Source organism: Protopterus annectens, chromosome 8.part0 (assembly GCF_019279795.1).
Source record: "Protopterus annectens isolate FY-2018-M chromosome 8.part0, PAN1.0, whole genome shotgun sequence".
In the NCBI taxonomy this organism is placed as follows: Eukaryota; Metazoa; Chordata; order Ceratodontiformes; family Protopteridae; genus Protopterus; species Protopterus annectens.
In genome coordinates, this window is record NC_056741.1 from 1,379,395,038 (window position 1) to 1,379,419,356 (window position 24,319).

Genomic DNA, 24,319 nt, shown 5'->3' on the forward strand with positions numbered 1-24,319 from the left:
GCCAAATAATAAAAATCCAGGACATAAGAAGCCTGCAAGAGACCTCACTAAACAGTAGAACACTTGTTCATTCTTTGAGTCCCAAAAAACAAAAAAGTGGCACAAAGTACATTCTGCCTGGTGTGCTATACACGTATCAATATGGACATGTCCAATGAATGAGCAGGACACTAGGAAACCAACCCATAGTCACAGAAGATGGAGGAAAATGGTAATTTGAAATGTCAGGATCTGCTAGAATGAGTCCTAAGCTGCAGGGGGGCTTGTCTCCCCTGCAAAAAGAAGTTTGAAGGATAACAGTCATTTTTGAGATTAATATTTCTCTGGGTTTTGAGAATTTTTTTTTCAGCTTTTCAGCACTCAGCATTTCGAGCACTGACATTTCAATAGGGAGCTAGAAAAACGCAACTGAAGTGTGACACTCATAGAGATACAATACCATTAGATAAAATGTTAAGAAAGTAAGCAATTTATTTTTTAATGACAGCATTGTAGAATAGCAATAATCTAATCTTCTGTATGGGTCATACTGGTTTACCCACTGGCTTACTAATTTGATCATGACAGCAGGTTTCATGATCAAATCATGCCAGCTGTAGGCAAACAGGTAAACCCGCATATACCCATGGTCGGTTGTGGATTACTTGACAAGTAGTCAGTCACTCCAGTAAAAAGTACAGTTTTGTACCTACCATAAATGTAGATGTTTGAGTGTAAACACTGCTGCAGTCATTACACTAGGGTTATCCTGCCGTCAGGCGGTTCCCCAGTTGGCCTGAGTTCCAAAGTCTTGGTCCGGCGTTGGTTGCTGTCGCCTCCTCCCTGATGTCAGTGCGACAGGGGTACATAAGATGCAGCTGATGCCATTTTCTTCAGTTTTTCTTGCCCCAGATGTCAGGTGCCCCCAAATAGGTAAGCAATTCAAATTGCTAGTAAAGTACACAAAAGAAAAGAAAACAACAACTTTCAGCTACCAGCAAATACTCCCCACAGGTAGTAAAGGGTAGAAGACCTAGGTATGTAACAGCAAGTAAGAGGGGAAGGAGGGAGGGTAACCTGGACTGCAGCAGTGTCAACACTCAAACATCTATATTTATGGTAGGTACAAAACTGTACTATGTTCATCGTGTTACACTGCTGCAGTCATTACACTTGGGTGGAATCCCAAAGCTGAGGTAGGGTGGCTGGTTCTATAAGGGATTAGTGGTGGCTATAAGGCCCTGCAGCACAGCAGTGGTGAAGCCAGCTCTGGATTTGGAGTATAAAGGCAAATGGTAATGCTTGGTGAAGGTATGCACAGACCTCCATGTTGCTGCTTCCAAAATATCCTTGGTAGGTACTCCTCTGAGGTAGGCAGTTGAAGTGGCTGTTGCCCTGGTGGAGTGAGATCTAATGCTGCTAGGTACAGGTTTCCCATGGTGAGTATAGCAGAAACGTATACAATGTCCTATCCATTTTGAAATAGTCTGTTTTGAAATGGCTTTTCCCTGTGCTCCTCCAGCATATGCTACCAATAATTGCTCAGATTTTCTGAAAGCTTTGGTTTTGTCCAGGTAGAAGCGTAACTGTCTGTGAATGTCCAAAGAATGTAGTAGTCTCTCCCCTTTGTTCTGTGGTTTTGGATAAAAAGTTGGCAAGTGAATAGTTTGGTTTAGAGCCACACTTGATACCACCTTTGGCATAAACATAGGGTTAGTTCTTAAAGACACCCTGTCCTGGTGGAAAATGAGGAAAGGTTCCACTGCCATTAGTGCCTGTAATTCTGAAACTCTTCGTGCTGATGTTATTGCCAGTAGCAGAGCAGTTTTCCAAGCGATATATTTTAATTCTTCTGTGTTAGCTGGCTCAAAAGGAGATAAAGTTAATTTTTCCAAAACAAAGTTGAGGTCCCAAGTTGGAGTAGGTGCTCTATGGGGCGGTCTTATATTTTTAGCCCCTCTGAGGTACTGTTTGAGCAAAGGATTAGAGAAAATTGGTGGATCCATGTTGTAATGAGCAGAAATGGCAGAGGTGTGGATCTTGATGGATGAGAAGGAGAGGCCCTTGTCCAGCATCTCAGTTAAATATTGAAGTATCTGAGGAATGTTTGGGACAAGAGGGTCAAGGCTGTGCGCCTGGTTCCAGAGAGGCATTGCTTGCTTGACTAAGGAATTTTCCATGCAGCTAGGTTTAAGGTCTTCAGCTGGCTGTGAAGTATCTGATTGTTGTGCTGTGTCAGCAAATGTGGGATTTGAGGCAAAATCCAGGGTGGTTCTTGTGCTAAGTTCTTTAAGATTGGGTACCAGTGCTGGCATGGCCAGTCTGGTGCAATCAGGATCATCTTTGGCTCTTCTTGCCTGGCCTTTATGAGTATCTTTGGAAGGAGAGGTAAAGGTGGGAAAGCATATACTTGCCAGTTTTTCCAGCTGAATGAGAGGGCATCCACTTTCCATGCTTGTGGATGGTAACTCCTTGTGCAGAATTTCTGTAGCTGGCAGTTCATTGGGGATGCAAGCAGATCTATGTCCAGGCTCCACCATTTTTGTGTTATCATTCTGAATATTTGTGGATTCAATTCCCATTCGTGGGGATCCATGATGTTTCTGCTTAGGTCGTCTGCCAGTGTGTTTTTCTCTCCTGGCAGGAATTGTGCTTGCAGATGAACTTGGTAGTCTAGAGCTGTGTTCCACAATGTCATGGCTTGTCTGCAGAGGGGGTAGGAGTGTGTGCCCCCTTGCTTGTTTATGTACCACATAACTGTGGTGTTGTCTGTCTTTAGTAGTAGTTGCCCTGGATGCAGCAGGTCCTTGAAAGCTATAAGTGCATTTTGTACAGCTAGCATCTCTTTTTGATTGATGTGAATATGCCTTTGCTCTGCGGGCCACTTGCCCTGAATACATTTTCCTGCCATGTGTGCTCCCCAGGCATAATCCGATGCATCTGTTGTCAGTGTTTGCCTGACTGTGGGTTGAGTAAAAGGCTGTCCCTTGTTGAGGTGACACGCTTAAGCCCACCATCGAAACTCCTGTTGAAGGCAAGAAATTAGTGGTATAACTGTTTCCAAACTTTGACAGTGTTGAGACCGTACACTCTTTAGGTACCATTGTAGTTTCATCATATGCAGCCTGGCATATAGAATTAGTAGTATGCAAGATGCCATGTAGCCCAAGGCCTGCAGAATTTTTCTTGCAGGGAGTTGGGTCTTTGTTGCCATCAATTGAAAGTATTGAGTCAGTTGTCCTTGCTTGTCTGGTGTGAGATAAGCCATCTGGGCCGTTGTGTTCAAGCTGGCACCCAGGAATATTATCTCTTGTGAGGGCACTAGTTTTGATTTCTTTTTGTTTACTGTGTACCCCAGGCAACTTAACTTTTTTACGAACGCCAAATGCTTTAGAAGAATGTCCTTGCTCTCTGCTTGAATCAAGCAGTCGTCCAGGTACGGACAAATTTGAATTCCTTTTTGTCTGCAAAATGCAATTACTGGTGCCAGGCACTTTGTGAAGACCCTGGGCGCAGTAGATAAGCCAAAGGGCAGTACAGAGAATTGATAGTGCATTGAACCAGCTATGAATCTGAGGTATCTTCTGCAGTTTTGTGTGATAGGGACATGCAGGTATGCCTCCTTGAGGTCCAAAGTCACGAGCCAAGCTTTTTTTCCCAGCATGGGAAGAAGCTGCTGTAGTGTCAACATTTTGAATTTTGGAACATCCAGCTAAGTGTTTAGAGAAGAAAGATCCAGAATGGGTCTCCAGGCTTTGTCCTTTCTGGGAACCAGAAAGAGTCTTAAGTAAAATCCTTGTCCTTGCTCCTGTGGTGGTACCTTTTGAATAGCTCTCATGTCCATGAGTGCTGTAATTTGTTTTTGAGCCTCTGCTCATTGATTTGGTGGCAAATTTGGCATTCCTTTTAACCTTGGCAGAGTGTGAAAGTGGAACCTGTAACCATGAGGTACAATGTTGAGAACCCATTTTTCTTTGGTGATGCAATGCCAATTGTGATAGAAAAGTGCCAGTTTTCCTCCTAAGGGGGCTGCCAATAGAGAGCTGTTTGGCAGCTGTAGTGGGAAGTCATTGAGGCTGCTTTTTATATGGTTGGGGCCTGTCTTCCCCTTCTTTCTGGCCTGGTGTACCCCATTGTCGAGGCCTGTAAGGACCTTGTGCTTGACCTCTACCTCTTGGACATCTGTATCTGCCCCTTTGAGGTCTGTCTGTGACTGGAAAGGACCAATTCTTTGTTGTCCAATTTCTGTAAAATGAGGAGGCTGAACCTGTAAGAAATCCATCACCGTTTGCATAGATTTTGCCTTATCCTCCATCTTCTTTAATACCTCCTCTGCCTTAACTCCAAACACATCCCGCTGCAAAGGTGCATCCAATAATTTTGCCTTAACATGATCTGGTAATGTATGTTCTTTTAACCAAGCATGTCTTCTAATGACAGAGCCTGTAACTGCTGCTCTACAGGAGGCCTCTAAGGAATCAAACCCACATTGCAAAGTATGTTTTCCCACTTGTTCAGCTGCATGCAATAAATCCTGCATTTCTTTAAAATTACGAGGATCTAAATCTAGAAGCATCTTTTGTTTCAATTGAGACATCAAAAATTGCTGATATTTTAGCATGTGAAACTGGCAATTTAAGGCTCTCATCGCTAAAGTTGCAGATGTATATACTTTCTTTCCCCATCTGTCTAATGCTCTGGAATCTCTGTCAGAGGGAACTGTTTTTTTTGCTGATGAGGCCTTAATCCCTTTGGGTCCCTGAGAAATAGTTTCAGGGTCAGCAACAGGGCTTTTATACAGAAATTTGTGATAGCCAGGGACTCTGTAATATCTATCAGGTTTAACTGGGGCTGGAGGTAAGGAGTCAGGGTTTAAGCTGGATTCAGTGTACACATCATCCACAATATCTAACACTGGTGGAATAGCAAGGGGTCTGTGTTGAGGTGATAAAAGGAAGTATTTGAGCCTTTTCTTGGATTCTGAGTAATCCCGGCCTTCCCAATGGAAATGCTCCCTTATGGTATGTAAGGTCTCCCCAAAGGAGTAGTCCTCAGGCGGAGAGGCTGATGGAATTGATTCCTCAGCATCAGAATCCTCATAAGGGGGTGAAGAATATCCTAGGTCTAAGGATGAATCTGAAGAAATGGACACCTGGTCGGAAGATTCATAGTCTGCATCCTGTCTGGGCCTTGTATCAGGAGGGGGATGGGACCCCCTGATCAGGATGATTAGGTCTTCGGCCATTTTGAGCATTTGTTTCTTAGGCATGGAAGCCTGTCCTGGAGAATGCTGTATCTGTTCTTTGTTTTTAAGGGGGGCTTAGACTTAGCAGAGGGTTTAATGGTTAACTAGGTAGGTCTGAAAACACCCTCTGAAGCTGTGGATTGCTCAGCTACTTCGGTTCCCTCTGAAGGGTTAGTTTTGGTAGGCTGAAAACCTAGAGCATCCGAAGTCCCAGCCAGCTCCACGTGGGAATCGGAGGCGGTCTGTGGTTCTGTGGAAGCGGTCATCAGGGGCTGCATAGGCACCCTGCTGAAAACTGGAGAACCGGCGACCAGCCTAGAAGAGGCCTCATCGTCAGTTTTGGGCCTCGGATGCCTGTCCTTGTCTTTGCGCTTTTTATGTATTCCGGTCGTTGGACGTTCCGACGGCATGGTGTAATTGAATTTTCTGCCAAAATAATGTCGGGCAAAATCAAACAGATGTTTAATAGTGCGCTTGTTAAACCTAGCACAAAACCGACAACCAGTGACGTCGTGGTCTGGACCTAGGCATGGAATACAATAGGAGTGGAAATCCTTATGAGGTATTTGCTTTCCACAAGAAATACAGTTATTAACTTTTACTGACATTGGTCTGAGGCAAGAAAAAGTTTCCCCAACGGGGTACTTAGCTTTGTAGAATACTTTGGTTCTGGATTTGGAACGAAAATCTCAGGAGTCAGCCGACCGGCACTTGCGAACTGCTTCTGCTTCGGGCACCGCGCGGCAAGAAAGACTGAAGAAAATGGCGTTGGCTGCATCTTATATACCCCTGTCGCACTGACATCAGGGAGGAGGCGACAGCAACTGATGCCGGACCAAGACTTTGGAACTCAGGCCGACTGGGGAACCGCCTGACGGCAGGATAACCCTAGTGTAATAACTGCAGCAGTGTAACACGATCAACATCTGTGAAACTACCAACTATTATATTTCATTTACATGCCTTTGAGTTGTACGATGCCTGCATACTAGCTACAGAAAGAAATGCTTAAAGGCAACTAAAAATATAGACCTGAAACACTGAAATGTACATAAAGTATTGCAGATTATATCCTGGAAAAGTACAGTTTTGTACCTACCATAAATGTAGATGTCCGATAGACATGCAACTGCAGTTATAACATGTGGGTTGTCCTGCCTCAGGCAGCCCTCGGTCGGCCGGATTCCAAAGTCTGGGTCCGACGTCGGCTGATGTCGCATTTCTCTCCGACGTCAGAGCGGCTGGAGTACATAAGCATCAGCCGACGCCATTTTCTTCAGTGTTTCTTGCCCCAGATGCCAGGTGCCCTCCAAGGAAGGCTGTAATCAAATTGGAAGACAAAAACAGGATTCCAAACAAATAAATGAGCAATAAAACAAATACACCATAACAGATATCCCCAGCTAAGAGAAACAGGGATAGGAGTGGACCCTAGGCATAGAGGGGTATGGAGGGTGGAAATTGACTGCAGTTGCATGTCTATCGGACATCTACATTTATGGTAGGTACAAAACTGTACTATGTCCTTCAAGAATGCAACTGCAGTCATAACATGTGGGTAGAATACTATAGCTTAGCTGGGGGAGGAGGAATGCTCTAGGAAAAAGATGGTGTGGCAATCAAACCCTGCAGGACTGCCGAAGCAAAGCCTGCCCTGGATCTGGAGTATAGAGGGAGATTGTAGTGTTTGGAGAATGTATGCACGGAGCTCCATGTAGCAGCTTCTAGAATGTCCTTAGTAGGCACCCCTCTTAAGAATGCTGTAGAGGTGGCTGTAGCTCTGGTGGAATGTGGTCTGACATTGGCTGGAACAGCCTTTCTTTCCATGAAAGGAATAACAGAATCTGATGCAATGTCCAATCCATTTTGAAATAGTCTGTTTTGAAATTGCTTTTCCTTGGACTGCAGGGACGTAAGCTACAAAAAAGTTGTTCAGACTTCCTACTGGCCTTGGTTCTGTCCAGGTAGTAACAAAGTTGTCTGTGAATGTCCAATGTATGCAACAGTCTTTCCCCCTTGTTCTCAGGATTGGGGAAGAAAGCAGGCAGATGAATTGCTTGATTTAAAGAAACCCTAGATACCACCTTTGGCATGAAAGTAGGGTTGGTCCTTAATGAAACCCTGTCTCTGTGAAAAATAATAAAGGGTGGTATTGCCATTAGGGCCTGCAGCTCCGAAACCCTTCTTGCTGATGTAATTGCCAACAGGAAAGCTGTTTTCCAAGAGAGAAATTGCAAGTCAACTGAAGCTGCTGGCTCAAATGGAGGTAGAGTCAGTTTTCTAGGACAAAAATTGAGGTCCCAGGCTGGCACTGGGGCCTTTCTTGGTGGCTTAATGTTCTTGATTCCCCTGAGGAATTGCCTTAGTAAGGGTGTGAAAAAACAGGAGGATCAGTGTTGTATCTAGCTGAAATAGCAGATGCATGTATCTTTATGGAGGAATATGAGAGGCCGTTCTTTAACATATCTGCCAAATATTCCAAGATGAGTGGGATGTTCAACAATGATGCATCATGTCCCTTGCTGGTATTCCAATTGCTGAATCTTTTCCACTTTGCTAAGTAAACCTTTCTGGTGGATGGTCTTCGAGCCTCTGTTAGTATCCGCTGAACTTCCTTGGAGAGAGATAGGCTGAAGCTATTTATGGGATCTCCCAGGCTGTTAGCTGCAGTGTCTGTAGATTTGGATGAACTGTTTCAAAGTTGTGTTGAGTCAGAAGTAGAGGCCATTGGGGAAGGGCCCACCTCCTGGTGTGACATATGCTCCGTAGTAGTGGGTACCAGTGTTGTCTTGGCCAGTCCGGAGCTATTATGATTCCCTTGGGTCTCTCTGCTTTGATCTTTAGTAATACTGAGGTCATCAGTGGCAGAGGTGGGAATGCATAGATTGTTAGTGAGTTCCAGTTGATTGAGAGGGCATCTATTTTCCAAGCTTTTGGATGGTATGTCCTTGTGCAGAATTTTGGTAGAAGATGGTTGAGATGAGAGGCAAATAGGTCCACTTCTGGCTTGCCCCATGTCGAAGTGAGTTGTCTGAAGGCCTTCGGATGTAACCTCCACTCGTGTGGGTCTGTGAAATTCCTGCTTAGGCTGTCCGCCAACACATTGTCTTTTCCTGGAACAAACTGGGATTGTAACTGGATGTTTAGACTCAGTGATTTCTCCCAAAGATGCATTGTCAGTCTGCAAAGGGGGTAAGAGTGGGTGCCCCCTTGCTTGTTTATGTACCACATCACAGTGGTGTTGTCTGTCCATATCAGTAAATGGCCTTGCTGGAGTTGGTGTTGAAAAGCCTCGATGGCATGCATTACTGCCAGCATTTCCTTTTGGTTTATATGCAGATGTGTTTCCTTTGGAGACCATTGTCCTTGTATACACCTGCCTTCCATGTGTGCCCCCCATCCAAGGTCTGAGGCGTCTGTGGTCATGGTCTGTGTTATCTGTGGTTTTTTGAATGACATACCTGTGTTTGCCTGGCTCACCGAGGCCCACCATAGGAATTCCTTTTGTAGGCATGGAATGAGCGGTATGATTGTCTCCAAGTTGTTGCTGTGTTGAGACCAAATGCTTTTTAGGTACCATTGAAGCTTTCTCATGTGTAGTCTTGCTAATGGAACCAGGAGAATGCAAGATGCCATGTAACCCAGGGCCTGTAGGAATCTCCTTGCAGTCATCTGGGTGAGTTTTGCTAAACCTCTAAAGTAATGAGTTAACTTCTCTTGCTTGTCTTCTGTCAGGTACGCCATCTGAGAGGCTGTGTCTAGTTTGGCTCCTAAGAAGATTATTTGCTGGGATGGCTGCAGACTTGACTTTTGGAAGATGACTGTGTATCCCAGAGCTTGAAGTAATCGTATGACATAATCCAGGTTTTTTGTCAACATCAATTTGTCGTCCGCTTGTATGAGGCAGTCGTCCAGGTACGGGTAAATTTGTATCCCCTGGAGCCTGCAATGAGCAATTACTGAAGCCAGGCATTTTGTGAATACTCTGGGTGCAGTAGATAAGCCAAATGGCAATGCTGAGAATTGATAATGCTCTGGTCCTGCAAGAAATCTGAGGTATCTTCTGCAGCTGTGTCTGATAGGGACATGCAGGTATGCCTCCTTGAGGTCCAGAGTAATCAGCCAAGACCCCTTGCCCAGCATGGGAAGGAGTTGCTGTAGAGTCAGCATTTTGAACTTTGGTACTATGAGAAAGGTGTTTAATGCGGACAAGTCCAGTATTGGTCTCCATTGAGATTCTTTTCTTGGAACAAGGAACAGTCTTGAGTAAAACCCCTGGTCTTGTTCTTGTTGTGGAACTCTTTCTATTGCTTTCATCCGAGTCAGAAGAGTGATTTGCTTGATAGCCTCTGCCCTCTGGTTTTGTGGTAGGTTTGGCATGCCTTGTTTTCTTGGTAAGGTATGAAAATGAAACCTGTACCCTCGGTCTATAATATCCAAAATCCATTTGTCCTTTGTCAGTCTGTGCCAATTTTCTGCAAACAGAGATAATTTCCCGCCCAAGGGAGCTTCTATTTGTTCCCTGGTAGGCGTAGTAGAGGAAAGTCATTGAGATTGTGGTTGTGGGGCAGGTGAAACCCCTGCGTCACTTCTTTGGTTTCCTGGCTGCCATTGTTGTCCCCTGTAAGGGCCTCTGTATTGGCCACTCTTCCTCGGCCACGTCTGTTCTTACCCCTTTGAAACTTTTCTGTATTAGGAAAGGACCAGTTTTTAGAAGGCCAATTCCTACTGAATCTGGGGGGTTGAACTTGTAAGAAATCTTTCACTGTCTGAACTGATTTTGCTTTCTCTTCGATGGTCTTTAACACATCCTTAGCATTTGCACCAAAAAGCTTGTTCTTTTCCAAAGGTGCATCCAGAAGTTTTGCTTTCACATGATTTGGTAGAGGTTGATCTTTTAACCAAGCATGTCTACGAATGACTGCCCCTGTCATAGCTGCCCTACATAAAGCTTCCAGTGCATCATATCCACACTGCAGGAAGTGATTGCTTACTTGCTGAGTGTTATGTACAGCTTCCTGCAAAGTCTTCCTGTCTAAAGGATCAGGAGTGGCTAGAGTTTTTTGTAAATCTTCTAAAAGGTAATCCTGATATTGTAACATATGAAAAAGGCAATTTAAAGCTCTCATAGATAAGGTAGTGGATGTGTAAACCTTTTTACCCCATCTCTCTAATGACCTGGCCTCCCTGTTGGAGGGCAATGGATTTTTAGAGGTGGAGGCTGAAACTCCTTTAAGCCCCTGTGAAATAGTTTCCAAATCAGCAGCATGGGCCCCTGAATAAATGGGAATGAGTTTCTGGGACCCTGTAATACCTGTCTGGCTTGGCTGGAGCAGGAGGAAGAGAATCAGGGGTAGCACTAGAGTCAGAATAAAGATCATCCAGAACATCAAGTACAGGAGGAATAGCCAAGGGCCTGTGCTGGGGCTTCTTAAGGAAAGTCCTCAGGCGTTTCCTAGAATCAGAATATTCCTGACCTTGCCACTTGAAATGTTCCCTCATGGTGTGCAGAACTTCCCCAAAGGAAATATCCTCAGGAGGGGAGGCCGAGGGGATGGAACATTCTGCATCCGAGTCCTCATAGGTCTGGAAGAGCTCTTCCTGGCTATCAGAGTGGACAGAGCCCTCAGAGTCTTCATCTGAAGGAATAGGTTCAGAGGGTTCAACCCTGGGCCTTTTATCAGAAGGAGGCTGGGATCCTCTCAGGATGGGCCTGTGAACCTCTAATCATGAAAATTAAATCAGCAGCCATGGACATAATTTGTGTGTCTGGAGTAGGCTGAGGTAAGGGTTTAGAAGTAATATGCTTTGTTTTGCTGGCTGCCTTAGCCCTAGTGTAGGCCTTAATAGACATGGCCATAGGAGGCCTGGCAGCTCCATGTGCAGGAGTGACCTTGTCGGTATCCGGAGGAAAATCGATAACTGGTGTCGGAGTGATGTCCGGAATCGGAGTCGTCGGTAATGCGGTGTCTTTGGTTCGGAGCGGTGGAGAGACCGTCTCAGAGGGAACCGGAGCACTCGCGCTAGGTTTTGGCGTGGAGTCGGTGGTAGATGCGGGCCGAGGATGTCGGTCCCGGTCTTTTCGCTTTTTGGGAGTTTGCGATGTCGGAAGATCCGACGGCATGGTGTAAGCAAATTTATCGGCAAAAAAGTCTTCAGCGAACTCCGCCCGGCACCTGAGAGTGCGCTTGTTGAAGCGAGCACAGGCTACACAGGCCGACACGTCGTGGTCTGGGCCAAGGCAAGGAAGACAGTAAGAGTGGAAATCCTTATGAGGTATTTGTTTACCACAAGAAAGACAATTGTTAACTTTTTCCGTTATTTCTGACATCAGCTGAGGCAAGAAAAGGTCCCCAACGGGGTACTTAGCTTTTTTGATGACTTCGGTATCGAAGAATACAGGAGCTGACCGACCGGCACTTGCAAACTGCTTCTGTTTCGGGCACCGCGCGGCAAGAAAGACTGAAGAAAATGGCGTTGGCTGATGCTTATGTACTCCAGCCGCTCTGACGTCGGAGAGAAATGCGACATCAGCCGACGTCGGACCCAGACTTTGGAATCTGGCCGACCGAGGGCTGCCTGAGGCAGGACAACCCACATATTATGACTGCAGTTGCATTCTTGAAGGACATCTGCCAACAGAAAAGCTTTTTAACGGGCATATGCTATATAATGTTGGGAAGAAATTCAAAAAAAGAAAACAAAAATACCAACAAGGACTGCTCTGAACATGATGGCATACTCTTGCAACCAACTCTGGAATTCAATATGCTGTTAATTTTCCTTTACCGGTTATATGAAGTATTTCTGTGCAGGCCAGAGTAATGTGCAAAACAAGCAGAGAAAGCCCTATAAAAAGCTATAAATGACAGAATTTTACTACCACAAGCAAAAAAATGAATGTTTCCAGAAATTAAAACAAAATCCGTCTATAAGAAATCTAGGAGTCGTAGTTTTACACATACATGGCTCACAGAGATACCTTACTAAAATGATAAAAATGCCTAAACTATATATCCTTCATGGACTGACTCAGAATCGTGTCACTATATTTGGTATCCTACAGACTGCTAAAAGGTGACCTATGTGTAGTTTACAGGGCATCTGTGCATCAACAAGTCAAATGGCATCAGAAATACTTGATCTAGGGATCAAAACCTCTACTGCAGCACCAACAGAATGGTTTGGAGGGACAGGTACATCTCACAGAGGATACCAATGCTCTGGAACAGACTCCCCATCCATGTAAAACAAAGCTCATCCCTGCCCATATTCAACCCCAACTTGGATCTATGGATGGGAAACAGAAGATTTACCCCAGGACTGCTCCCCGTACTACTAATGGACAGGGGCAGCACCTAAATGCTTTATCCCGTGCACGGGTCACCTCAAATTATCTATGGTACGATCCCAGTTATTCTCATTTGGGTTAATGTATAAAGTACAGTTGTGTACACTTGCTATAAATTTAGATGTTCGAGTGTATTCACTGTTGCAGTCATCACATTTGGGTTATCTGCTTTCAGTAGCCCTCAGTCGGCCTGATTATCAAAGTCTTGGGTCCTGCGTCGGCTTCTGTCTCATCTTCTGTAACGTCAGGTAGTCAGGGGTATAAAGCATACAGCCAACACCATTACATCAATTTTTCTTGCCCCAGATGTCAGGTGCCCCCCTTAATGGGAAGCAATTAAATATATATATGTACAAGGTTATACCACCAACAAAAAAGCAAATACACCAAAAGCTTTTAAGTATAGTAGAGGAGAATTGAGGTATAGCCAAAAGAAGTCAGGGGGCTGGAGGCCGGGTAGCCAGGACTGCAACAGTGAATACACTCGGACATCTACATGTATGGTAAGTGTACACAACTGTACTATGTTCTTCGTGTTTCACTGTTGCAGTCATCACATTTGGGTAGATTCCCAAAGCTAAGCATGGGAGGAGGAATTTAGATAGCATTAGGACCAGCTATAAGGCCCTGCAAGACTGCAGTGGCAAAGCCAGCTCTGGATTTAGAGAAAATTGGCAAATCTTGGTGAAAGTATGTACAGAACACCAGGTAGCAGTTTCTAGGATGTCTCTGGTAGGGACACCTTTGAGAAAGGCTGTAGAGGTATATGCAGCCCTGGTTGAATGGGGTCTAATCCCTTGTGGGATAGGTTTTCCATGGTGCTTATAGAAGAAATGAATGCAATGGCCTAACCATTTAGAAATGGTTTGCTTTGAAATAGCCTTCCCCTCTGCCCCTACAGCAAATGCCAACAGCAGTTGTTCAGATTTCCTTTGAGGTTTAGTCCTGTTCAAATAAAATCTAAGTTGTCTGTGCACATCTAAGGAGGCAGTATCCGTTCCCCTTTGTTCTGTGGATTAGAAAAGAAGGTTGGCAAATGGATGGACTGATTAAGAGCCACACTGGATACCACCTTGGGCATGAAAGAGGGACTGGTTCTGAGGGACACCCTGTCCACATGAAAGATGATGAAAGGCTCCACTACAATAAGGGCCTGTAATTCAGATACCCTTCTTGCTGAAGTGAAGCTGTTTTCCAAGAAAGGAATTTTAACTCCGCAGTTGCAGCTGGCTCAAAAGGAGGAAGAGTGAGTTTTTCCAATACAAAATTAAGGTCTCCTGGGTGGTCTTAGGTTTTTGGACCCTCTGACGAACTGCTTGAGCAGTGGGTGAGAAAAGAGGGGTGGTTCTGTATTGTAATAAGCTGAAATGGCTGAGGCATAAATTTTGATGGAGGAAAAGGAAAGGCCCTTGTGAATCATCTCAGTTAAGTATTGAAGAATCTGAGGTAAATTGGGCGCTGCTGTGGCCATCCCTAGAGTTTGGTTCCAGACAAAGAATCTTTTCCATTTTGCAGTATAAGATTTTCTAGTACTAGGCCTCCTTGCCTCCAAAATGATATCCAACTCTTGTTTACTGAGGGATGGTAACAGAGAGATTATGTAATTAACCAGGCTGCCAGGTTCAGGATTTGAAGCTGGGGTTGCAGAATCTGGCTCTTCTGCTGAGACAGCAGGGTAGGGGTCTGAGGTAGGTGCCATGGGGCAAGCTGTGACACTGCGCAAGAGTGGGTACCAGTGTTGGCGTGGCCAATCTGGTGCAATCACTACCATCCTTGGTTTGTCCTGTTTGACCTTTAGTAGTACTTTGAAGAAGAGAGGCAGAGGAGGAAAGGCATAAACTGAAAGATTTTTTCCAGCTGAAGGACAGAGCATCCACTTTCAAAGCTTGTTTGTGGGGAGTCCTTGTGCAGAATTTGTCCAATTGGTAGTTCTGGGGGGAGGCAAACAGGTCTATATCTGGGATCCCCCAACTGTTGATCAACATGTTGAAAATCTTTGGTTCCAGTTTCCACTCATGTAGGTACATGAGATATCTGCTTAGTTCGTCTGCCAGTGTATTTAGTTTTCCTGGCAGGAATCAAGCCTGTAGATGCACTTGGTAGCTCAAGGCTGCATTCCAGAGCCATGGCTAGTCTGCAGAGGGGGTAAGAATGGGCACCCCCTGCTTGTTTATGTACCACATAACAGTGGTGTTGTCCGTCTTTACCATTAATTGTCCGGGAAGAATGTGGTCCTTGAAGGCTGTCAGAGCATTCTGTACGCTAACATTTCTTTTTGATTGATATGCAGGTGCATTTGACTTGGGTTCCATTTGCCCTAAATGCACTTCCCTGCCAGGTGAGGCCCCCCATGCATAGTCTGATGCGTCTGTTGTTAGGGTTTGGGCGGCAGGGGGTAGAGTGAATGGTAGTCCCTTGTTTTGGTGGCAGGCCTCTGCCCACCAAAGGAATTCTAACCATAGGCAAGGTATGATAGGAATCATTGCTTCTAGGTCTTGAGAATGTTGACACCATAGGCTTTTTAGATACCATTGTAGTTTCCTCATATGCAGTCTTGCATATGGAATTAGTAGAATGCACGAGGCCATGAACCCCAAGGTTTGCAGTATTTGTCTTGCAGATAGCCGGGTTTTTGTGGCCACTATTTTGAAGTAAGTTGTTAAATAAATTTGCTTCTCTGGCATGAGGAAAGCCATCTGGGAAGTTGTGTTAAGGCTTGCTCCCAGGAATATAATTCATTGGCAGGGTACCAGATGTGATTTATTTTCATTTATGGTGTACCCCAGACAAGTTAACACCTTTTGTACAAATGCTAGACTATTCAGAAGTATGTCCTGACTTTCTGCCTGAATTAGACAATCGTCCAGGTATGGGCATATTTGAATATTTCTTTGCCTGCAAAATGCAATGACTAGAGCTAGGCACTTTGTGAATACCCTGGGTGCGGTAGACAAGCCAAAGGGCAGTGCAGAGACCTGATAGTGCATGCAGCCTGCTTTGAAGTGTAGGTATTTTCTGCAAGATTCCCTGATTGGGATGTGCAGGTAGGCTTCCTTTAAATCCAGTGTTGCCAACCAGGCATCTCTGCCTATCATGGGAAGCAACTGGTGAAGAGTTAGCATCTTGAATTTTGGAATCACCAAAAAGGTGTTTAGGATAGACAGGTCCAGGATAGGATGCCATGAGTTGTCTTTTCTGGGTACCAAGAAATGTCTTGAGTAGAAACCTTGTCCCTTTTCCTCTTCTGGTACAGTCTGAATAGCTTTTAATCTTAAGAGAGAGTACTTACTTTTGAGCCTCTGCCCACTGTTTTGGGGGTAGATCTGGCCAACTGTTTGGGGTTGGTAACGTGTGGAAGTGAAATCTGTATCCTTGGGAAACTATGTTTAAAAACCCATTTGTCCTGGATAAGTTCCCAGTTTTTTTGCTTGCAGAGCAATTTTTCCCCCTAAAGGAGCAGTTAGTTGAGAAGTGCTTGGAAGTTTTAAAGTTAAGTTATTGAGACAGCTTACCATAGGGGGGGGTCTTACTACTCCCTGATTTGGAAGTGGAAGCCCCCCACTGATTAATCCTGTGCGTACCCTGGGACTGAAGCCTGAGTGTTCTGCTGGTTCTGGGTTTGAACTGAGAAGGCCTGGAAGAGGCAGGAAAGGACCAATTTTTTGAGGGTCAATGCCTACTAAATCTAGAAGGCTGCACTTGTAAGATATATTTAACAGTTTGCATAGCTTTAGCTTTTTCCTTCATCTTTTTAAGAGCTTCTTCTGCTTTGTCACCAAACAGGTGGTCCTGATTTAAGGGAGCATCCAGCAATTTAATTTTAGCATGATCTGGCAAAGATTGCTTCTTAAGCCAAGCATGCCTTCTAAGTACAGATCCGGTGACAGCAGCCCTGTAAGATGCCTCTAGTGAATCAAAGCTACATTGCAAGGTATGTTTTCCAACCTGTTCAGCAGAATGCATTAAATCCTGTAAATCCTTATTTTCAGCACAATCAGGAATCAATATAATTTTCTGTTTAAGCAATCCAATAATATGCTGCTGATACTTTAACGTATGAAACTGGCAATTTAAGGCCCTGATAGCCAAGGTTGCAGAGGTGTATACCTTCTTACCCCATCTATCCAGGGCCCTGGAATCTCTATCCGAGGGGGTAGGATTTTTAGCAGTAGTAGCCTTAATGCCCTTGGGTCCCTGTGAAAGGGTCTCAGGATCCGCAGTACGATTTTTAAAAAGGAACTTGTGAGAATCAATAACCCTGTAATATATATTAGTTTTTTTGGGAGCAGGAGGAAAAGAGTCAGGGGCCAAGCTAGATTCCGAAAAGGCATCGTCAACAATGTCCAGCACAGGAGGGATAGCTAAAGGCCTGTGTTGGGGCAGGAGTAAGAAATCTCTAAGCCTCTTTTTAGAATCAGAGTAATCCTGGCTCTCAGTGAAAATGCTCCCTAAGAGTATGCAGGGTTTCACCAAAAGAGAAAGGTACAGACATCCACAGGTTCCACAGTTGAAGCATCTTGCAGCATACCGGACTCCAAATGGGTCCTGCAAATCTTAAGTAGCGGGTATCAGGGGCTGCAAAAGCGCCTCACTGAGTACCGGTGAACTGGCGACTAGCTTAGGAGAAGCGTCATTGGCAGCTTTGGACCTAGGCAGCCTGTCTCTGTCCGTCTTTGGTGGCTTACCGAAGACATATCTGGATAATTGAACCGAGTACCAAATTATTTAGAAGCGAAAATGTACTGACTACGAATAGTTTGTGGTTTAAATAAGGCACAAAACCGACAACGAGGTACGTCATGGTCAGGGCCTAGGCAAGGAATACAGTATGAATGAAAATCTTTATGAGGTATTTGCTTTCCACAAGAAATACAATTATTGACTTTTACTGACATCGGTTTAGAGCAAGAAAATGTTTTCCCAATGGGGTACTTAGCTTTAGTTGAAGACTTTGGTTCTGAAACTCGAAAACAAAAATTTCAGGAGTCGGCCGACCAGAACTTGCGAACTGCTTCTGCTTCGGGCACCGCACGGCAAGAAAGACTGATGTAATGGCATTGGCTGCATGCTTTATACCCCTGACTACCTGACGTCACGGAAGATGAGACAGCAACCGACGCAGGACCCAAGACTTTGATAATCAGGCCAACTGAGGACTACTGCAAGCAGATAACCCAAATGTGATGACTGCAACAGTACAACATGAAGAACATCTGACCATTGGATAGGTAAGGCCAATCAAACACGAAAGGGGATAGATTCATTTGAGCATGCACATACAGATAGATAACACACACACACACACCAGCTTAGAGAGATGTTGATTAGAACAGTAGCATATTCAAAGAATACAGCCTTCACCTAAAGTTATAACTACAAATATAGCTCTATAGATTTGTACCCACGGTAGTGGTGCTGCGGTAGCATTGTCACCTCACAGCAAGACGTTGTCCCGTTCAATTCTCAGCTAGAGCGTCTTCTGTGTGGAGGCATGCGTGAATGGGCATGCCTTCGTTGAAGGTTGTGTGTCAGGGTTGGTAACTCGGCACGTAAAAAATATACTACCAAACATTAGCGGACTGGAGTTCCGCTATGGCGACCCCTAACCGGGATAAGCCAAAAGACACAACAACAACAACAAGATTAGCATTCCAAGTATTGACTCAGTTTTGTGTATTAAGATTTGAACATTTATGAACATCAAAAATCAGAAGGACTCTACAGGAATGCTGTTGCAAGACTGAATCCTTTATTTTGTCAAAAAATACAAACTTACAAACTGTAGGGCTTTAGTTTAACCTCTTGATTTTTACAAAAAATATACAATTATGAAGAAGCGAAGTCAGAATCTAGCTTTACTAAGGATGACTTGCTTTTCTACATCTGAAAATGTTCTTATAAAATGTTATCATTTTTTAGGAAGTTTGCAACTGACAAAACTATATCTCAGGGATGGTACACTTAACCAACTAATTCTTAACCGTGTTAAAAAAAAAAAAAAAAAAAAGAAAACCTGAACAAACATTTTACAATACTGATTGTGTGAAGACTGATGCAATTTTCCCCTTTCATTTTCTAAACATAAACCACAACACTTTGAAATGATCTAAGACTGCGGTGTTTCACATAATAAATAACCAACATAATCATAACATACTTAATAGTACACTTTCTGCTGCTGTATTCTGTGGGTTATTTTATCAGTTGTACTGTGTGCCTAGCTTTCATAACTTGGAGATATGAAAAGAAACTATAAGGAATTAGTTTTCAGTTTTAAATGACTGAATATAGTAGTTTTCACATGATCTGTCTTGGTCGTCCATAGCCAGTCATTCCAGCCTGTGAAGCTCCCCTATTGGTGCCCATCTGTAAGCCAATCACATTCTTTCCCTCTTGCAGCTGTTCATCACTGAAGTCACGCCTGTTTTCCTGAGCCTTCCTGTAATGCAAAAGGAAAAGAAATGTGACAATACTGAATGCTGTCTTTCACTGATAAAGGAATGCAGTAACTGTGAAAAACAGAGGTTTGCAAGTATGTGTAAATGAAGATGGTACATGTACACATGAGGGGTTCCAAATAATAGCTACAGTGCAGAGGTGGAATCAGTAATGAATAAAGTGCAATGAAAATACACACTCACAACTGCTGTTTTCCTGTCACAACTTTATGATGACCACATGTTTGTTACATCACTGTCCATTCAGAAGGAAAGTGCTGAATGCTTATGTATGCAATGTTAAATATTTTTATTAAGAATAAATTATTTTTCATCAGTAAAATATTTCTTTTCACTTACCACTGTTATACAGAAGTGACTGTCTTTAGTAGAAAATTCTGCTATACAACTGTGACTGTGACACTATGCAGTATTCAAAAAATCTCAACATACTCACTTCATGCCATACCATCAGAAACTAAAGCAGCAAGAACATACGGTACTATCAAACCCCTCTGACAAGAGCTTAAATATGAGGAGAAAATACTGAATGCTGTCTTAGATATGAGGCTGCATTTACCAGATAAATTTGGTATCACAACTAAAAACACTTCAGTGGCTTAATGCCATAAAATCAAAATATAAGTATTATAACTTGAAAACAGATAGTAAAAACATTCACATATAAGAAGAAGGTTATGTATCCTCCTGGAGTGGGCTGGTTTCATGATGCAGAAGACTTGAATCCTGACAGTGACCCATATGACCCTGGATTAACTAGCAAAATTTGTGAAGCTGACGTGGGATGGTTGGAATGAGCCAGAAAACTAACCCACCATTCTGGGGAGAGTGAGGAAGCCTGGTCTACTGCAACAGGTATCAAGTGGTTGTCACTGCAAGGCACTGCAAAGGAACTATACTCCTGTACCAACCTAGTCCCATGTATATGCACTGTAGCCACGATCAGGCATGTGCATCTCAGTGGGCCAGTGTTGCAGATGCGCTCACATCACACTGCCATGTGGAGACACTGAATTAAAGTACTCAGCAAAAACCTTGTGATTACTATCTGGGTAACAGGAAGATAAGGGAGCTGATGACTGGCAGGCATAAGATGGTGAGGTATTACAAATCTGCTATGGTGAAAAAATGCAATTTGGTTTAGATAAGAATGAGAAAGTACTGCGAAAATTGCATTTTGAAATTACACTGAATTACTGACATTCAAAGTCTGCACTCATCCAAGAAAAAAAGCCATCATAACATGGAAAGTTGTTAGTTTTAGATAAGCATTATGTCCACCTTGCATAGGAATACAGCTAGCAAACAAAGATATACATATAAATACACTACAGATATGTGTTTGTGAGAGTGTGTGTAGATACACATGCACACACACACAGTGTGTATGTATATATGTGTGTGTGTAGGACTTACAGGACTACAGAGAGTAGCCCACATATGGATATGCAAGCACTTGTGGCATTCTTCCCTAAAGCCCATCCACTCCTCACTGTATAAGCCGATATCCAGCTGGGTTTTGCCACAGCCAGTTCACATAATGTTACACGTTTGCATTTAGGACTGAATGTCACTACCAGATATTTCACTATCCCTGTCTCCACAGTTTCTCTGCAAGCAATCTACTAATTCAGTTTTATCATGACCTTCAAGTAGAAATAAATCAGATAATGTATACAGCTCCAATCCAGCACCTCTGGGTTTAAGCCTTTAAACTTTAAGGTGCTGCAATTTTCATCCCTCATGACTGTGTACTGCAATTAGTTTCATTATTTTCTAGAAACAGCTTTGACAGAGAAATGTTCCTTATGTGCTGGATAAGTGTAACTCTCTGTTATAACTTTGATGTCTATCATTTTAAATGAATCGTAACAGGCCACATTTTAGTGACACAGTGGCACAGTGATTAAGGATACTACCTCATAGTACCTGCGTCTCTGATTTGGTTCCTAGCTGTGGTGCCTTCTGCAGGAAGTCTACATGGCCTTTCATATTGTTGATCGACATGAAATTGGTCATACCACAGGTGCTCTAGTTTATCAACTCAAGGTGGTAGCTGCTTACACTACATTGCAAAGGTACAGTGAATGGAGCAACTGCCTAAAGTGTCAACCTACAGGGGGGGTGCAGACACTGTAAAAAAGCCTGACAGTTTACAAGCTATCAATTAGTTTTTGCTTAATAGACAACTTGTATACGGTCTGTTCAGCTGTATATTTTTAATGATAATTAAACTACCTTTGAAAAATCAGTTTGCAATTTTCCCCCTGTTGCAGCTCTAACTGCTCGTGTATTGTTTGCTTTTGTGTAGTAGCAATTTGTTTGTACTCGTGTACAATGTTTCTGATGTTATCTGGGATCACTGCCTCCCATTGTGTTTTGGTAACTGCATTTTCCCTGAGGTGCTGCAATCTTGGACTAAGAATAATCAAGTAATAGGGCTTGCAGCAGCTTATGCCCTGCAAATATTATACCGAGGATCTGTAAATCAGGGTGGCATTTTGAGGACTCACAGCAGATCCTTCACATAGCAGCAGATCCTTCTGCATGTCCTACTTGTCTCTGCAAAGGTTTCTGCTGTGTATGTGATCCTCCAAATTGTTCTTAGGTGTGCTGCTATTTGTAAGACAGTATGAACGTGCTTTTGCGTGTGTGCATGTCCACACGTGCAGGTGTGGAAAAGTGGGTGTATGTCTGTTTTTCTCCAGACTGACTGACTGGCATCTTATCCAGGGTTAGTTTCTTTGCCCTATGCCCACTATATTTCAAGACCGGCTACAGGCGTCCCTTGATCCTGAAATGAATATATCAAGTACTAAAGAATAATGGAATGGTGACTAATCATTTTGTGAAACAATGAATAAAAGAAGTTCTTTCACACACACACACACACACACATTTTATATATATATATATATATATATATATATATATATATATATATATATATATATATATATATGTATCTTATGCACATATTTGTCATCAAATACAGATAAACATGAACCCACACAAATATAATACACATTTCCCCATCTCAAGCAGACATTACTTATTTAAAGTTTGGGCTGAGCCACCTCCATGTTAAAACCCAAATTCTGATACTTAAATGTTGCCACTTACAAACTATATATTTTACTTTAACCAAGGTGGACTTTACAGCTAGGAAAAACAGAGTTTATAATAAAAAATGGCAGCAATATGCAGTGAAAATATGTAATATTGCCACACATATGCACACGCACACCTCTACATTAAACTACTTTGGAACTCATTTTAGTAGCTAAGGGCGAACTAGTTCAGGTTTCGTGCAAAATGCTCAAAGTTGTAAGTGTTAACATTTCAGTTTGAGAGTTTGGCTCCTTGTGAGTATTATATTAGTCATGGCTAGAGAACGTAAGCAGTGGGCACACATCTTTAAAGATGTTGGACTGTACTTTGTCTACAGAGAGACTGAGTATTAAGTGGTGAAGTCTGCCACAAAGTGGCTCTCATAGGGAATGAAAGCAAAAGCAATTATACAATCTGCAAATCAGAATGCTTGGGAAGGTGCTGGCAATGAGAAGGGCCCGTATTTTTACACCATTTCATTGTAACAAGGAGGCATTTTGATATAAGCAGATCACAGGAGGATGCATAATCTTTGGTTGATCTTGAAAATGCAGTTTTGATATCTATACAGAACATTCTGCACAGTTTCCCTTATGATGGAGTCAAATAAAAGTCACCAACAGAAATTTAAACATGTATCAACTTGTCATGTAACCGCACATCCTGTTTCCTGCACCGATTTACTATCAGCTATAGACAGCTCACTTGTTTTGCAATGCAGTCATAGTGAATTTTATTAAATGTTACAGAAAATATGTCCAGAAAACCAAGCCAGGGAGGATGTAGATCATTACCTATTAACGACATACACAGTCAAAATATTTACAGCTAGGATTCTTCCACACAGATAAACATTTCTAAGAAATGGAACATTTTGAGACAGTTTCAAGTCTTTTGGGGATACACAACAGCTGTAAATTATGTACCGACACACAAATTGGTTCAGCAACACTCATATTTATGGGGACATGAAAAAATGAAGCACTTAGGAATATGGGTTAAAATGATTCTTTTCTGGCAGCTAACTATATGTGGGAAGAGACTAAACAAAAGATAACACGGAAACTGATAAACTGTAAGCTCTGTTTTATGGATATGGATAGCAAGATACAAGCAGTGAAAATGTTTTAGTCCCTTTAGTTTTACACACAGGTCAAGCATATTTTTATCAACCAGAGTAGATGTTGTGGATAACTATTAATAAAGAGTTGAAGGGTTTTATCTGGGAGGGGAAGAGGGAAAGAGTCAAGTGGGATAAGCTAATCCTTCCTATAGAAGTGGTTTGGCATTCCCTGATCTGAAGGGGTATTTCGGAGCAACATAGTTAAGGCTCCTATACACAGCACAAACATAAAGGTATAATTCAAAGTGGAAAGGGAAGAGGATGAAATAGGGAGAAGCTCATTAACAAGGAGAGACTGGGATTTGGGATGCAGATCTTTAAGGAAAATAACAACCATACAGAACATTATATACATAAAGAAGCAGAAAGTACTCTAGGAACTATGCCAACATGGGGCTGGAGAAAGGAGATTCTTCTGATAGGGATGACTGCAATTAGGAAAGACAAGGATAGAATTTACTGGGGAAAACTGGCAATGGAACCAAGGTATTGGCAACAAATAAGTAGACAGGGCAGGGTAACAGAAAAGGAAGAGGCCAAGAATACAATTTAAATTGCAGGCTGCAGATTGCCTTCCCTGTCAAGGACTGATATCACAGTATGGGCAAAGCGAAAGGAATAGGGGGATCCTAAGTGAAAGTCTAGCACTGGTAGAATTTTTAGTAGAATCTAGAACAGAAGCTGCTTTTAAATAAAGGATAATTAGTAAGGCATATAAAATACTGCATGATAACGATAGGAATCAGAGGAGGTTAGAAAGGATTGGAGAGACTGGATAAGTAATTCACAAAGGAACAATGGCAAGATATATGTACGGATCCCAAAAATACTTAGTATCTTTGCTTGGAAGTGTTTGCATATGTATTTTTATACCCCAAGCAGACTCCAAAGAATTTTTTCCTTGTTTAGATAACAAATACTGTAGGTATGATGGGGAGGAAGGAGGTAACTGGGAACATATGCTCTGGGAATGTAATGAGTTGGTAGACTTTAAAAAATTCCCTGCAGACCACTCTGTCAGAAATACTGGATGAACAAACTGATACAACTAA

General features: G+C 42.9%; 1 protein-coding gene across 1 annotated transcript in view; it reads right to left on the reverse strand.

Moving 5' to 3' along the window:
* Window positions 1-18,302: 18,302 nt before the first annotated feature.
* Window positions 18,303-24,319, reverse strand: part of TAGLN (transgelin) — a 114,272-nt gene continuing 108,255 nt past the window's right edge. Inside the window, exon 5 of the mRNA XM_044080962.1 lies at window positions 18,303-19,014. Within this exon, the coding sequence (XP_043936897.1) occupies window positions 18,873-19,014 (142 nt within the window). The 3' untranslated portion in view covers window positions 18,303-18,872. The remainder of the gene's footprint in view (window positions 19,015-24,319) is intronic.